This window comes from Colletotrichum navitas, assembly GCF_030913465.1.
Source record: "Colletotrichum navitas strain CBS 125086 chromosome Unknown LY79scaffold_22, whole genome shotgun sequence".
Taxonomy (NCBI): Eukaryota; Fungi; Ascomycota; class Sordariomycetes; order Glomerellales; family Glomerellaceae; genus Colletotrichum; species Colletotrichum navitas.
The window spans coordinates 359,038-373,338 of record NW_026850568.1 but is presented as its reverse complement, the minus strand read 5'-3'; the positions used below and the strand labels follow the sequence as shown (position 1 = coordinate 373,338).

At 53.5% G+C, this 14,301-nt stretch overlaps 5 protein-coding genes across 5 annotated transcripts; 4 read left to right on the top strand and 1 right to left on the bottom strand.

The window, feature by feature from the left end:
- Positions 1 to 329: 329 nt before the first annotated feature.
- LY79DRAFT_550708 (uncharacterized protein) lies at positions 330 to 3,781 on the top strand. The gene is made up of 4 exons (XM_060557583.1): positions 330 to 789; positions 857 to 948; positions 1,008 to 2,983; positions 3,040 to 3,781. The coding sequence occupies exons 1-4, from the start codon at positions 625 to 627 to the stop codon at positions 3,297 to 3,299; spliced, it is 2,493 nt and encodes an 830-aa protein (XP_060415294.1). The 5' UTR covers positions 330 to 624; the 3' UTR covers positions 3,300 to 3,781.
- A 1,125-nt stretch (positions 3,782 to 4,906) lies between these two features.
- Positions 4,907 to 6,547, top strand: LY79DRAFT_167904 (uncharacterized protein). Its single transcript, XM_060551200.1, has 5 exons — positions 4,907 to 5,096; positions 5,166 to 5,289; positions 5,372 to 5,721; positions 5,779 to 6,315; positions 6,372 to 6,547. Exons 1-5 carry the CDS (start codon positions 5,045 to 5,047, stop codon positions 6,380 to 6,382), a joined length of 1,074 nt encoding a protein of 357 aa, XP_060415293.1. The 5' UTR covers positions 4,907 to 5,044; the 3' UTR covers positions 6,383 to 6,547.
- A 1,475-nt stretch (positions 6,548 to 8,022) lies between these two features.
- Positions 8,023 to 10,904, bottom strand: LY79DRAFT_668956 (secretory pathway protein Sec39; the record flags this gene model as incomplete). Its single annotated transcript, XM_060563586.1, has 3 exons — positions 8,023 to 9,160; positions 9,210 to 9,366; positions 9,419 to 10,904. 3 exons carry the CDS (start codon positions 10,902 to 10,904, stop codon positions 8,023 to 8,025), a joined length of 2,781 nt encoding a protein of 926 aa, XP_060415292.1.
- Positions 10,905 to 11,384: 480 nt separating this feature from the next.
- On the top strand, positions 11,385 to 11,831 carry LY79DRAFT_513256 (NADH:ubiquinone oxidoreductase 11.5kD subunit; the record flags this gene model as incomplete). The annotated part of the gene is made up of 3 exons (XM_060554471.1): positions 11,385 to 11,412; positions 11,469 to 11,608; positions 11,685 to 11,831. 3 exons carry the CDS (start codon positions 11,385 to 11,387, stop codon positions 11,829 to 11,831), a joined length of 315 nt encoding a protein of 104 aa, XP_060415291.1.
- A 690-nt stretch (positions 11,832 to 12,521) lies between these two features.
- Positions 12,522 to 14,129, top strand: LY79DRAFT_589481 (uncharacterized protein; the record flags this gene model as incomplete). Its single annotated transcript, XM_060561038.1, has 3 exons — positions 12,522 to 12,589; positions 12,787 to 13,116; positions 13,175 to 14,129. The coding sequence occupies 3 exons, from the start codon at positions 12,522 to 12,524 to the stop codon at positions 14,127 to 14,129; spliced, it is 1,353 nt and encodes a 450-aa protein (XP_060415290.1).
- Between the last annotated feature and the right edge of the window lie 172 nt (positions 14,130 to 14,301).

The following is a 14,301-nucleotide window of genomic DNA, read 5'->3' as shown; positions in this document are numbered from 1 at the left end:
GGCTTGTGGCGCGGCACTTTGTGTTTGATTGGTACGCGCCGAGTCACGTACACTTCGCCCCCAGTCCCTCGGCAGGACGGAAGACCCAGCCGTGATTCTCGCAGTGTCCTCCACCTGACCCGCCGTACCCGCAGTTTCTGACGTACAGGTACATGTGCCTGCTTCCCGCCTAAGCTGCCGCTTAATCAACCTGTGACTAGCACGGAAGCTTCGACCCCAGATTTCTCCAACTGTTCCCGTGCCGCCTTGAAGTAGGTACCGTTCCCTGGAGTGATTACTGTCGGTGGTGTGTAGGTACTTTGTAGAGCTCCTGATGCTTACGCTCTTGGAGCTTGTGTAAAACAGGGCCGAGGAAGGGTCTTGTCCGAGCCCTCTTCTTCTTGCATTTCTTCACCCCACCAGGTCTTGATCTTCTTTCTCTATTACTACTCCGTGCCAAACTGCCGTTGACCCTATCGTTGCACGATTGTTCATCTTGCATGGCAGAAAGCCACGCGAACATATCCTACATTACACTTGTCCCTTTGCTTTTCCCCCTGTGACCAGTTCTGCTCCTTCGGTGGCCTACTCAACCCGCAGTTCCTGTACGGTCTTGGAGCTGGTTCTCGGAACGTTCTCTTCACCATGCGCCCCTCTTCACTGCTGGTCACGGCCGTAACGGCCGGCGCCTCGAGTTTGACGCCCCCCGTCCTTCCTTTAATCGTCCGCAACCCGTACCTCAGCACCTGGCTGGGTAATGCTCGCGATGCGCCGTGGGAACACTGGCCCTACTTCTGGACGGGCTCCAGCGTAAGCGTCTTATGGTCCATCGCTAGCTGCTTGCTTTCCTGCAAACTGACTCGGACCTGCTTATCAGGTTGGCTTTTCCGTCATGGCCTCTGTACCGGACTCCAATACTGTATATCCTCTGCTCGGACGACCTCAGGACTCCTTGCCCCCGTCTTCCAAGTGTGTTATAGGCGTCCCGACCCTAGCTGACGGTGATCATACACTGACATCCCTAATTGGCACTACAATCTGTCATTCCCAACATATCTGGGCGCCGTTTTTGACGCTTCGACGACGAACCTATCCTACTCAATCCCCCCGCCTTCGGGATTCTTTGGGCCTGTCAAAGTTGTACTCTCATTTCTCTCGCCAATTACGCCCACGTCTACCTTCCGCCAGTCGATTCCTGCTGCGTATCTGACTGTTTACGTCGAGGGCTCCTTCGACATCAACATATATACTGACGTGAATGGTGAATGGGTCAGTGGCAACCGAGGCAATGGTATAATCTGGGAGCTTAGCAGGATAGAAGCCTCGCAGGGACACGAGGCCGCTCTTAAGACTTGGAAGGTCAGCAGGCAATCACAGCAGCTGCTGACCGAATTTGCAGACCATGCGGAATGGGGTACACTTCACTTCACCGGGCCGGCCGACATTTCTCATCAAGCTGGCACATCTGCCATCTTACGCCAGAATTTTGCGGCAAAGGGCTCGCTGAAGAACGAGGTCGATCGTTCTTTCAGGGGGATCATGGACGAGGAGCCAGTCTTTGCCTTCTCCAAGGCTTTTCACCTGAGCAACAAGACCGGTCCTGAGGCAACATCGGAAGACAGTGTTCTCTTCACCTTCGCTCTTATTCAGGATCCTGTTGTTCAGTTTGCGGCCGCCAGAGGACTGACGCAGATGCGCCCCCTATGGTCTTTCTACTGTGCCACGCCCATTGAGCTTGTACAGTACCACTACGATGACTTCTCCGTGGCCAGCTTACTGGCCAGGAATTATTCGGACCAACTGGGTGTTGACGCGTTTGCCTCCGGCTCGCAAGATTATCAGGACATTGCTGCGCTCTCCGCTCGGCAGGTGCTGGGCGCAACCCAGTTCTCGGGTACTCCTGACAATCCTATCCTGTTTCTCAAGGAAATCTCCTCCAATGGAAACTTCCAGACGGTTGATGTGATCTTTCCCGCCTTTCCGTTCTTTTTGTACACGAACCCCCGCTGGCTCGCGTACTTGTTAGAGCCCTTGCTCGAGCACCAGCTCAGCGGACAATATCCCAACGACTATAGCATGCATGATCTAGGCGCCCATTTCCCGAATGCTACTGGTCATCCCGATGGCAGAGACGAGTATATGCCCGTGGAAGAGTGCGGTAACATGCTCATTATGGGCCTGGCGCTTGTAAATGCTTTCAAGTACGACACCCAGCCGGCATTCCTTCAGTCTGTTGAGGGTCATGCGCGTGCGTACGGTCATTTCGAAACAGAGACTAGCAGTGTCCAGCCGTGGCCTCTTTCCATGGACTCATACGGTATGGACCGCTCCTCGGCCGAAGTTACGATGAGAGGCTCCAAGGAGGCCGAGAAGTGGGTATCACGATCCTACGAACTCTGGACTAAGTGGACAGGATATTTGGTTCGCGAATCGCTCATCCCGGCGAACCAGCTCTGCACAGATGATTTCGCCGGGTGGCTCGCGAACCAGACGAACTTGGCTCTCAAGGGCATCATCGGTGTTAAGGCTATGGCTGAGATTGCCAATGTCCTGGGCAAGACGGACGATTTCAAGTACTACACGGACATTGCGAGCGAATATATTGACAAGTGGCAAGACTTCGGTATCTCTAGGGACGGTACCCACGCCAAGTTAGCTTACACGTGGTATGGGTCCTGGACTACCATCTACAACCTTTACGCAGACTCGCTGCTCTGCTTCCATCTGCCAGAGAAGGAAACGTCTACACTCAGTGGACGGGTCATAGGATGGTTCCAGAAGTCCATGGGCATCGAGGCCCGATCAACATTCGTCCCGGACAAGGTGTATAGCATGCAGAGCAATTGGTATCATGCGGTGCTGCAGCACTATGGACTCCCGCTCGATAGCCGTCACCTGTACACGAAAAGTGATTGGCAGTTCTTTGCTGCGGCCGTTACCAGCAAGAAGACCCGGATGGAGATTCTTCAAAGCATTGCGATCTGGGTTAATGAGACGACGACTGGTAAGTGGGCTAAATAAACCGCCAAGTGTAAAACGGCTGCTAACTCAACGTCACAGACCGGCCCTTCACAGATCTCTACGAGACAGAAGGGACTGGCGGATGGCCTGGCCCTCACTTTATGGCCAGGCCTGTAGTCGGAGGCCACTTTGCCTTCCTGGCGCTGGAGAGGGCTTGCGGCGGTAAGGCGGTCGAGGGCCTCAGCTTTTTGGACGAGCCGGGATCGTTTGCAGATGTGGATGTTCGCAAGGCCCTCGAGGATGAGCTTTTTGTCGCGAGTTCTCCGGAGTCGATGCAACCGATAATGGATGACCTATAGGGGATTATAGTTCCAGTTTGGACATGGCAAGGTCAACTGCCCTTTGACTAGGAATCTGCGGCTGCTGTGGCATGCGAGCCCAGTCCGGTGGTGAAAACAAGGCACTAATATACAAGCAGTTTTGGTTCCGTAAAAACTGACAGGCCGAGCTTTGATTGGCCGCACCTTACGTGGCAGTTCGGCTGGCATTTAGGCTGGTATGGTTAAAGCGTGGCTCTAATATACTTAGGTGGTCTGTAAGCTGTCGATTGAAACAGCTTTGTTGGTCGTCGTTTGCAAGCGTGTTCTGATGAAACACTTCGAGTCCGACCGAAGAATATAATTGCTGGTATGCATCTCAGTTCGAGATCTGTCAGATGGTGGTCTGTGCAGATATCAATCGCTGTGGGGAGTCGCGAGCCATCGTTCTGGACTCACTTTATGTGTACGCTAAAGATCGAAATGTTGTCAAATCAGCAGGGGATGCCTCGAATGAATGTGACAAGTGTGCTTTGAAGAGGGCAGTATTCCAATTGAAGCAGCTAATTGAAATTGCAATTGCCTACGAAATAGCCCACCTGAAGCACACTTGATGCCTTCAATGGCATAAGATACAACCAAACCCTTCCTAATCAAAGTTTTCAAAGAAACCTGGCAAGCGGGATAGATCATCTTGCATGCACCGTAGCAACCGGAAAGAAATAGACCTAAACCTCAGGTACCAAGGTCCCTATCACAGTGACGACTTGGATTTGGATGTGGATTCAGTTGTCACTTAGCAAGGTAATGGAGAGAGCACCTCATTGGTCAGTGGTGGACAGGGAGAAGACAGGAACGCCAAGCTCATTCACGGACAACTGCATCTTTCCCTTTTCTGCCTTTTAGCCTTGGCCTTTGCTCATGCCCCCCTTGTCGTAGTCCAGTCCATTCACCGGAACCCCCCTCCCTCCCCCAGGGCAATCATTCCATCGATTTACCCATCACTTTTTTTTTTTCCCTTCACTTTTTCCCTCCCGCCTCGTTCGCTGCCCTGTTTCGCTCGACCAACAAGCCAGCCACACAGCACCAACGCCCTCTGCTGCCTACATCCAGTCACCTGTTTGTTCGCCTTGCACTGTACTCTATCAACCCAGGCAACGTAGGTATCTATCTGCCTGCATTTGCGCCAGGCTGGCCATTCAGGTGCCCTGTCTCCTTCCCCCTACTTGTGCCTACCCTGCTCCATACCTTGCCTCACCCGTCACGTCAGCAGGGCCACCAGGCCTGCAGTACCTCTGAAAGCACTCCCGCAACACCTCCCATACCACACCTCCTCTCCTGCAGCACCAACAGAGACACGCGCAAGGCAGATCGCCTTCTTTCTCCCCTTCCTCGCCCTCCCCCCCCGACTCACCAACATCCCTTCCTTCACCTCGCCTTTTCTTCACCTTCCTCACTCTCCCTTTCACTCCCACACCTGGCATCTCCAAGCCACGCCACTTCTCAATTGATGCCCTTCGTCATCTAATTGATTGCTGACGATTGTAATAACATTTCTTGCACTTGCCTCTCTCATCTCTTTCTCTCTTCTACAGACCCTTTTTCTTATTTTCCATCAAAAAGCCCCCGATCCGCTTTCCGTCCTCCCTTCTGACCAATCCCCGTAGCAGAAGAGCCTGCGTCACCGGCAATTCGCGTCGTTGGCCAATTCTACAAAGTATCAACGCCCCTCAAAAAACCCCCAACGACAAAATACACCACTTGCCACCTCAATCAATCCCATCATCATGGCTACCACTTCTATGGATTACGAGGCCGCCAACGGCGACCGCTACGATGGTTCGTTTTTTCTCGATACGGATCGCCGCTCTCAGCACGACGAGGCACTGACAGATATACGCGATACAGACGAGGCTCCTCGTTATGAGCGCGACAACCGCAGCGCCTCTCCTCGCCCTGCGCGTGATGACGGCGACTCGGGCCGCCGTCGCTCTGCCTCCCCTTCTGGCAACGGCGACCGCGACCGCGACCGGTAGGCAAACCTCCATCCTCTGAAATATCTACCCAATTTGTTTTCCTCTTCAATCGCTGACGCGTTCTCGTTCCAATTTTAGTGGCACCAAGGATGAGACCGGCTCCAGGGGTGGCGATGACGACGGCGCCATCAACCCTGGCTCCAACCTCTTCGTCACTGGTATCCATCCTCGTCTGACCGAGCAGGAGGTCACTCGCATGTTCGAGAAGTATGGTGACGTCGAGAAGTGCCAAATCATGCGCGATCCTCACACCAAGGAGTCCCGTGGTTTTGGCTTTGTCAAGATGGTCACGTCCGACCAGGCCGATGCCGCCAAGGAGGGTCTCCAGGGAGAGCAGATCGAGGGTCGCACCCTGAGCATCGAGAAGGCTCGCCGTGCTCGTCCTCGAACTCCCACTCCCGGCAAGTACTTCGGTCCTCCTAAGCGTGGTAAGCATCCCCTAAAAACTCTTATTGGAAAAATATCACTCACGCGTCAATGAACAGAGGGACGTGGTGGCAGCAGTGGTGGCCGATTCAACGACCGTTATGATGATCGTCGCAGAGGTGGCTACGGCGGCGGCGGCGGTGGCTACGGAGGCGGTGGCTACGGCGGCGGTCGTGATGACCCCTACCGCTACCGTGGCTACGACCGCCGTGGCGGCTACGAAGACCGTGGCGGCGGCTACGAGCGCGGTTACCGCGAGGATCGTGGCTATGATCGCAGCTACCGTGAAGATCGCGGCGGCGGCAGCGCTGGCGGTTACGAGAGACGCGAGCGCGGAGGCGATGACACCTACAGCAGTGGTGGTCGTGTCGACCGTTACGGCGGCGGACGTGACGACCGTGGCGACCGCTATGCTCGCGGTGGTGATGACCGTCGCGGCGGCGGTGCTGCCGGCTACGAGAGACGTGAGCGTGGCGGGGACGACACATACAGTGGCAGTGGCGGCCGTGATGGGCCTCGCTCCCGCGACGCTCCTGCTAGTGGCGCAGCCTACGCTGACCCTCCTGCCCGCTCTGAGGGCCGCGAGGCCTACGGAGGTTGGAACTCCTAATGTCCTTCCCCCCCAGTCTGTCGCTAATGCTGACTTGCCTAGGCTCTCGCTGATTTATACGCTGTTGATGCGCCTGGTAATGGCGACTGACGGTTCACCCCTTTCATCTTTCTTAGTGCGATCGATTACGGCGGATATCCCAAAAATTGCGTCTCATGGAGTCCTTGTGCACTACAACTAGTCTGGAATGGAACAAAAAATGGGGTTTTTTAGCCTGCGTGGTCCACGGCTTTTTGGCCCCGGCCTTTCTTTGACGACGGCTGTAGGCAACAATCAGCTGTTTTCAGCTGGCAACTGTCTATGAGCCCGGTCTTCTGCAGTTCGACGAATGTCTGGCGGTCTTTATGGTAGCTTTGGCAAACAATCAACACGGCAAAACAGCAGGCGTCGACAGGCTTTGGCCGGAGTGACAGTCACTTTCCCTCGTGGATCAGCACTTTCGTTACTACACCATTCCGTGGGCCGGCGGTGGTCCACGATTGTTTCCCCCACGCAAACCAATTTCACCTTGTACCATTATCTATCGCGTCCCGCTTCGGGTCCAGCCGAGTTTGAGACGGCTTCGCAAATTCGGCATGGCTCTTTCGCAAATCTCAGCATGATAAAATGTTGATCAGCAATGCAACATGAATGACAACCGCGTCCATAAATACAACTAAACCGTAACTGTGCCGCCTGAACGCCAAGTTTCAACCTTTCCGTCGTAAATGAAACGCCTTCTCGCCATCCACGCCCATTGCTCTTCATCTTGTTGCCGCCTTTGCACAGGTCAGCGACGCAAGATAAACTAATAGATGGTCCTTGTATCGCATCTTCCGAGACGGTAGGCTCGTGTAATAAACAACGAAGAAGAAAAGACAAAAGGTATTCCCCCCAGCGGTTATGAGCAAGACTGATGATTTAGCAATGAGCAGTAAAACGGGTCATTACCGACTGGGGAAAGCAGATACCAGTTGTGCTTGGCATCTTTTGCTACTATTTGAATCGCCCTCAATTGACAATGTTGAAGACAAACTCTTACGGAGCCCCGTTGATTCTGGCAGACATGTTTCTGTCCCCTGCCACTCGTTCGATATCGCCCTGGTTGTCTCAGCCCCGATAAGGGGCTTTACGTTTGTGGAAGCGGCTCATCTGATATTGTCATGACAGGGCTGTCCCTTCCACCTCAAAGATATCGCCCAAATGCGATGTGGTCCAGCATTTCACTTTTGCGAGGGTTTGTCACAGTACATCGAGGCATGAACCTTCGATCTACCTACCATTGGCATCGATCCTACAAAGATCAAAATGATGATTTGAGGGGTTTTGCTTTCAGTCCGTCCTGTTCAAGTGGGCATATTGCAGGCCGACGTTAAACAGCCCGGATGGATTGTTTAGCCAAGCCAACCGGGGCTTTGATGTCCTATCGAGCTGTCAAATTGCTGCAGCACAACCCCTATTGTTCCGAACTCAATAAGGTAAATAATAAAAGTATGAAATAAAATAAAAAGCCCCAGTAGGTTTGACACCAAAAGCACGTAACTATATTCCGCGTAAGAACTTAAGTTTGTGAATCCAATATCTTCGCATTTATCATGATACTGGTCAATCGTGCCACGTTGGATACCCCTTATGCTTGCAAGGCAAGGCGTTCATTCATTTTCCATTAATTTGCTCATGTTCTGTGGTTAATACGTACCCTCTCCCCACGCCTTTAATCAGTCCTTGGCGCTTGCTGTGGATTGGGCGCAGGCGCGCCAATGAGCCAGCCCACTCCTGACGTCAATGTTCCCATTGCAGCCTCACGAAGCTGGTCACGCTTCCTCGTTCTGGGTTGGTCATCATGAGGATCCTCATCGCTACTAGCCACCGATGCCGACGAAGCGGGAGCGGGGACCGGAGCCTTACCACCGGCAGACTGCTGCAGCGTGGAAAGAGCCGCAAAGTTACGCGAGGCCGCACGAGCCGTGGCGCGTGACAAGTCAAACAGCGACATCGGCGCGTCGTCGTTGAGCTTGCTCGTACCTGCTGACAAACGGGGCTGTGGGGGACCCGATGGCACGTGAAGTCGGGCTGCCGTTGGGGCCCCCTCGAAGCCACCGGGCATGCTGGAGTGAAGGTTGGCAGCGACGGCGTCGAGGTCAGCTTCCCGAGCGGCCTCTTCCTTGAGTGCTGAGTCGAGCTGTTCCTCGCAGCGCCGGAACGTCTTCAGTATCTCCTGTAATTGCGACGGCGGAGCAATGCGCAGGGCCGTGGCGAGGCAGTCGATGCGCTGTTCCAGGTGCCGGATATCAGGGTTCCCGCTGGCGTTTCCCAGATGTGTCGGGCGAACAGTTCGTACAGTTCTCATGTACTGTCCCGCCTGCAGCGCGGCCCTCCATGACCAGTCATCGTCTATTTTGACCCGAGAAGCTGTCTTTGAATGGTTGACTTGACTGCTGAGTCGGTTGACGACATATGAAAACGCCGTCTCGAAGTCGTCCTCCTTTAGAGCCGCCTCGATGCACATGGCCGTGATGCGCCTCGTGCTGGTGTCTACGCAGGCCTCCTCGTCTTCTACGACCTGGACGGCAATCCCCCTTTTGCTTCGGTCAACAAGCCCAGCGCGAACCATGTCGGAACCTACATCCAAGAGGTCATGGATGCGTGTGTAACTCTTGGGGTTCTGCTCTAGAACCTTGCCGATGATGGAGACAGGATCTGAGTGGACACGCAGAACTACTGGACTAAAGGGCTCGCCTTGCCTCAAAACTAGTCGGTAGTTGCTCAAGGCGTGTGTTGCTTTGAGAAGGGAGTCAATGCGGCGCCGTTCGGGAAGAGAGCTGGTAATAGTTCCAGGGAAGGTGTTGATACTACACTGGTCAGTTTAGTCAACAGACACTGATGTGAGTGGAGACATACATTTCATCGCACTTCTTGAGCCCCCCCCTGGTGCGATTCGGATTGGACGCGTTGTCGTAGGCGTTGAGAGCAGCGGCAATGACAGTTTCTTGAACGGTTTGTGCCGGCAGCGGCTTCACGACAGCATCCTCGTAGAACGATTTTGCGAGCGAATACCCTGTGCACCATCAGCAATAGTGACGGTGGGATTTTGGTAACTGGCAACTTACGGGCACTAGACAGGAGTGCCTTCAATATCTCGGTTTCAATTACCCCCGGCTCAACCTTAGCAAACACACCCATCACTTGACCATTCGGTGGGGAGGCAATGCCCCAATTCCGGAGCCAAAGAATCTCGTTTCGTGCCTTGGCCCAGAAATTATCGCCGTTCTTTGGAGCCCGTTCAGCGATAGCGTGAACCAGCTTGACAACTTCAGCTTTCTGGTCTCGTTCGTCCTGGATGAACGCCAGATCGCCGGCCATCTTGATCGTGCAGGGCAGTCCTGCCCTAGTCAGGATGAACGCGCTTAGGATTAACGCATGGAGTAGATGGGTCGACCTCTTTGAAGGAGTTGTGAGAGGGTTTGATTGCTTGAGCAAATCTTCTCGCATGAATGCCGTGTTCTTGTGAGATAGAACACTCCCTCCCTCCAAGTAAGCGACAGGGGGTAGAGCATCCGTATCCGCTCCTTCACGTAAGGAAAGCGTATCATCCTGGCCCAACAGGTCCATGACCTTTCTCAGCATCTGGTGAGCACCTTCAAGCGCTTCGATTGTGGCCTCAGGAACCAAATATGCACCGGCCATAATGGCACGAGCATATCGCCGGTCCAGGTATTGCTGCTGTTCCTCACTGATCCAAACGACATCATAATCTCCGAGGTCAACATCAACGGCACCTCCCCATTGCTCGACGGCGGCAACAGCAACTCGCCAGGAATTGGAGCTTTGCGCCAATAGCCATTCAAGGAAACGCTCCCATCCCGGACTGGACACAGTCCCCCCGGAAGAATCACCTTCCTCAACCCGTTTCCACCGGGAATCGTCATGCAGCCAAGGAACGAGCATTCCTCTCAGATCTCTCCCGATAAATACATGGTCCTCCTGCCGTACACCTGTCTGGGAAAGAAGAGCACCGACGGCAGCGCCATCAGAGAGACTCTGGAACTCGGCCAAGGTGTATGGCATGCTGTTTGCCGGGTAGTACTCGCAGTTTCTCCGCAACAGTGGCAGTAGAGTTGAGACCATCCAAGTGCGGATCCCAGGAGCATATTGTAGAAAAGGGCCGAGCAGCTCGGGCAGTTGGGTGAGCAGTCCAGCTTCTTCGTCGACACGATGTGCACGCTTGAGCAGGAATAGAGACATCGGATCGTCGCCTATCTCAATCGGCGCATCCTTCCATGCCAGAGGCAACAAGTGGAGCTTGCGAGCCTTCTTTGCAGCATCCTCGTCTGAAATGTTCTCTGCGACGGCATAGTCGATGTTGCCGGCTTCACGGTCAGCGAACTCGCCATTCGCGAGTTCTTCTAGGAAGGACACATAGTCGCTAGATGGAACCGTCTCGGGGAGGTACGTCAAGAGTATGCGTAGTACGAGATCTTTACGCAAGACCGTGGCGTGTCGCGAGGAGAGAGAGGCCAAGCTGTCCAGGTCGGCATGGATGGCTAGGTGAACGGCCAAAAGCACCAGCTTTGGCGGAGATATGATAAGGCTCATTTCGTGTGGTTCGGAGACATATCGGGTTTGTAACCCTGTGTAGAGTTTTCTTTTTCTTTCTCTTTTTTGTTCGCTGACCGTGGAGTAGTGAGTTGGTCAAGTGTAGTATCGCGAGTTTCGCTAGTTTCTCAGCAGGCACCAAGCTCCAAGTCCCCAAAATGCGTGTATGCGACAGGTAACTAGGTAGGTAATACCAGGCAAGGCACCTTAGCTTCGTCATAATTATGTGGGGCTACATGGGTTCTGGGGAGGCTTAGGCGCGCGCTAGCAGCGAGAACCCATCGTCACAGCAGTAATCACTATTAAAATTAAGTACCTCCTGATAGGACGAGGTTTCTTGATAGCCGCGGGCTCTTCCGTTGGTCACAACCACCTACAACTTTCCTAGGCTTTGGACTTCGCGATTGCGTCTGTCTCAACGACCCTTAACGACGACCTCTGAGCTTCACCCATCCACCACTCGACGCCTGCACATTCACAATGGCCTCTGGATACGGTCTTCACGGAGGTATGTTGACAATTGCGTTGCCATTGATACTGCATTAACCCGCTGACGCCGGGTAGGCCCGTCGCGGTGCTTCCCCTTCTGGCAAGAGGTCCTTGGCTGCTATGTTGTCAACACCGCTGGAGAGGACCACTCGGGAAAGAAGAAGTGTGGCTTGGCTCTGGAGGATTACTACGAGTGCTTGCACCACAAGAAGGAGGTTTGTTGAATCAATCGAACCCCGAGGACGATGGGCAACGAGGCGAAAGAATGGTAGCTCACCAACTTGCCTGCAGGCTGCGAGAACAAGGGCACTTCAGGCCGCTTACCGAAAGGCCGAATCGGCCAGCGCACGAGATAACGCGCCGAGTGCCGGCCAAATACGCAACCTGGGACTTCTCGGCAAGGAGGATGACACGAAGGCCGTGATGGGGTCGAGTTGAATAAGATGAAAGCGAGCTTATGACGGGGTCGATATACATGTACATGGCGCGGGCCAGATAGGAAGCTGTTACCAGAAGCGAATGGCCAATGGTCAATTTCTTTCTCATGCGCTGGAACTGATATTTGCTGTGGAGATGCTGGTATTAGGTTGATATAACTCGTAGTAGGTGGTAGTGGTGGTACGGCCCTGCGAATGCTGGCCATTCTGGCGAATGCTTTTTCCATGGATGTTTGGTGCTTACTCAGGGCTGAAATGGCGAGGTTGAAGACCGAGCGTCGTAACATACGTCGTCTCGATTCCTCCTGATGGGGTAATTTTGACCTTGTGAGGGAATGTGAGATTTGAGCACTGGTTTTAAACAAAGCGCTGGCATGCCGCGTCGTTCCCGCGGTTCTTACAGAAGGAAGGCACTTTCGCGGGAAAGCGTGGTCCAGCTGACCTTCCTGCTACTGCCCGTTCTTAGTGAAGCCAAGTAGGCCATCCCATTTTCCCTCTTGACTACTTATACCTTCCGCAGCCACCTCACAGTTAACGATCCTGCATCAACCTCACCCATCAGCACAACCATTTCCCACATAGTCTCTCTCCATCAACGCCAACTTCGACTTCAGTATCACGCGACGCAGCCACAAGAGGGCGAGGATGCCCAACTTCAGAGGTATGGATGTCTCGGTGGTGCCTCGCCATGATGCCGAATGTTTCGTTGAACTGCCTCATCCCGAATCTTCTTCTATTCATCTACGGTGTCCTCATCCAGTCAGTCCGACGTCGCCCCCACCCTCCAGTTTTATCTCAACACCCGAGAAATGCAATCCAACCACTTCGGTCTACATCCCATCATCCCCAGGTCCGTAAACCTTTTTTGCCCTCACTCTAGCTTACAACCCGTGCTGGCAAAAACTGAGTGTTCAATACACAGGCGCCCAATTTCACCTTCGATACTCCATCAACAGATCTCCTCCCAAGGCCAAGTACCTGTACTTTCGAATGACAATTAACGGACGCCAAATAGTGTCCTGGGGTATTAAATCTCAAGTCATTCAAAATCAGCTCGTCAGTCACGCCCTTTACGAGCCAGACAGTAAATGGCAGTATCGGGACGGTGGGGTTGTCTACAAGCGTGACGGCGTCGAGAAACGGTTCTTCCACTTCACGCCACGCTTCGAGGCCTCCGCCGCTCTAGACGGCGGCCTAATTGAACTACGAGTCTTCCGGTCCAAAGGCAGGAGAAGAAGAGCCCCTGAACTCAAAAGCTTCCGCAAACAAGATATGTATGGCATCACGTAAGTTGCCGCTCAACGTGTTTCATACTCCAGGCTTACTGTTAAACGACACATTTAGATCTCCCACTGGTGGCCTCGTTGAGTCACCCCATGAGCTTACGTTTTACGACTGGGTCCTCGTAGACTCCGTCGACTCGCCGTTCGCCACATTCCGCTTCTTTTACCGCACTTGGACAAACCTCAAGACCTTGAATCTCGTATCGGAATCTTATTGTGAGGCACTCGTGGCAATTTCAAACAGGGGGGGTGAACATCTGCCAGCTCGACCCAACGGCGCCAAGGACCTTCAAGCCAATAATAGGCTGTTCAGCTTTGACTCGCTTGACGGGTCGGGTTTTCAGGAGTGCAATATGACCCGCGGCGAGAACATGGGAAACCAGCGTGTTCAGTTGGCCCAGAGATCATTCTTCTTCGCAACTCCGCCCAGGCTTACTCCACCTCCTTCTGCCCGTGCCAGTATACCACAGCGTAGCAAACTGATGCACAACACTTGGCAAGCTTCGGAACCTCTACGACCTGTACCTCTGCTGCCGAGCACCGAAACTTCACTGCGGAAAACTTCCCTGGAATCGATGCGAACTCCCTCTGTCACCTCTTCATTATTACCATACGTAGATGAGCCGAGCGGAAGTGATGCATTTGAAATTGGAGTTGCTAGGAAAATCATCCTGCCGTCACCTTCTCGGGAGCTTGGCAAGACCTCTTCGCGCCCCTTGCCCTCGCCATCTCAAGCACACTCGCCATCGTCTGACTACGACATGTCACCCCCCTCCACTGGCGGTATGGATATACTCAAACGCGTCGGAAGATACGATTATATCGCGACAGCAGAGATGGCGGCATTCAACTATGAAAACAGGAACGTATCAGAAGGAGAATGGCTTAGGCGTAGTCCGTCACCGCTACGTCGGAAGCAGGGTAGTTTGAATCTCAACGAGAGAGGTGGCCAAATGACGGGCAAGCAACTACGAAGATATGCATTGGAGAGCCCTAATACCCTGGATTTAATATGAGAGGGCTATTCACGAGAATCGGGGACGATGAACATGTATTTGCTAAGGATAATTACTAACGGACCAGGCTTCTCCGGTCCCAGGCAGACCTTTACGCCTTTGCTATTCATTCTCGTGATGTTTATGTGTGCCTATTATCAAAATCTCTGCCGGACCCAAGAACTGGTGCGCT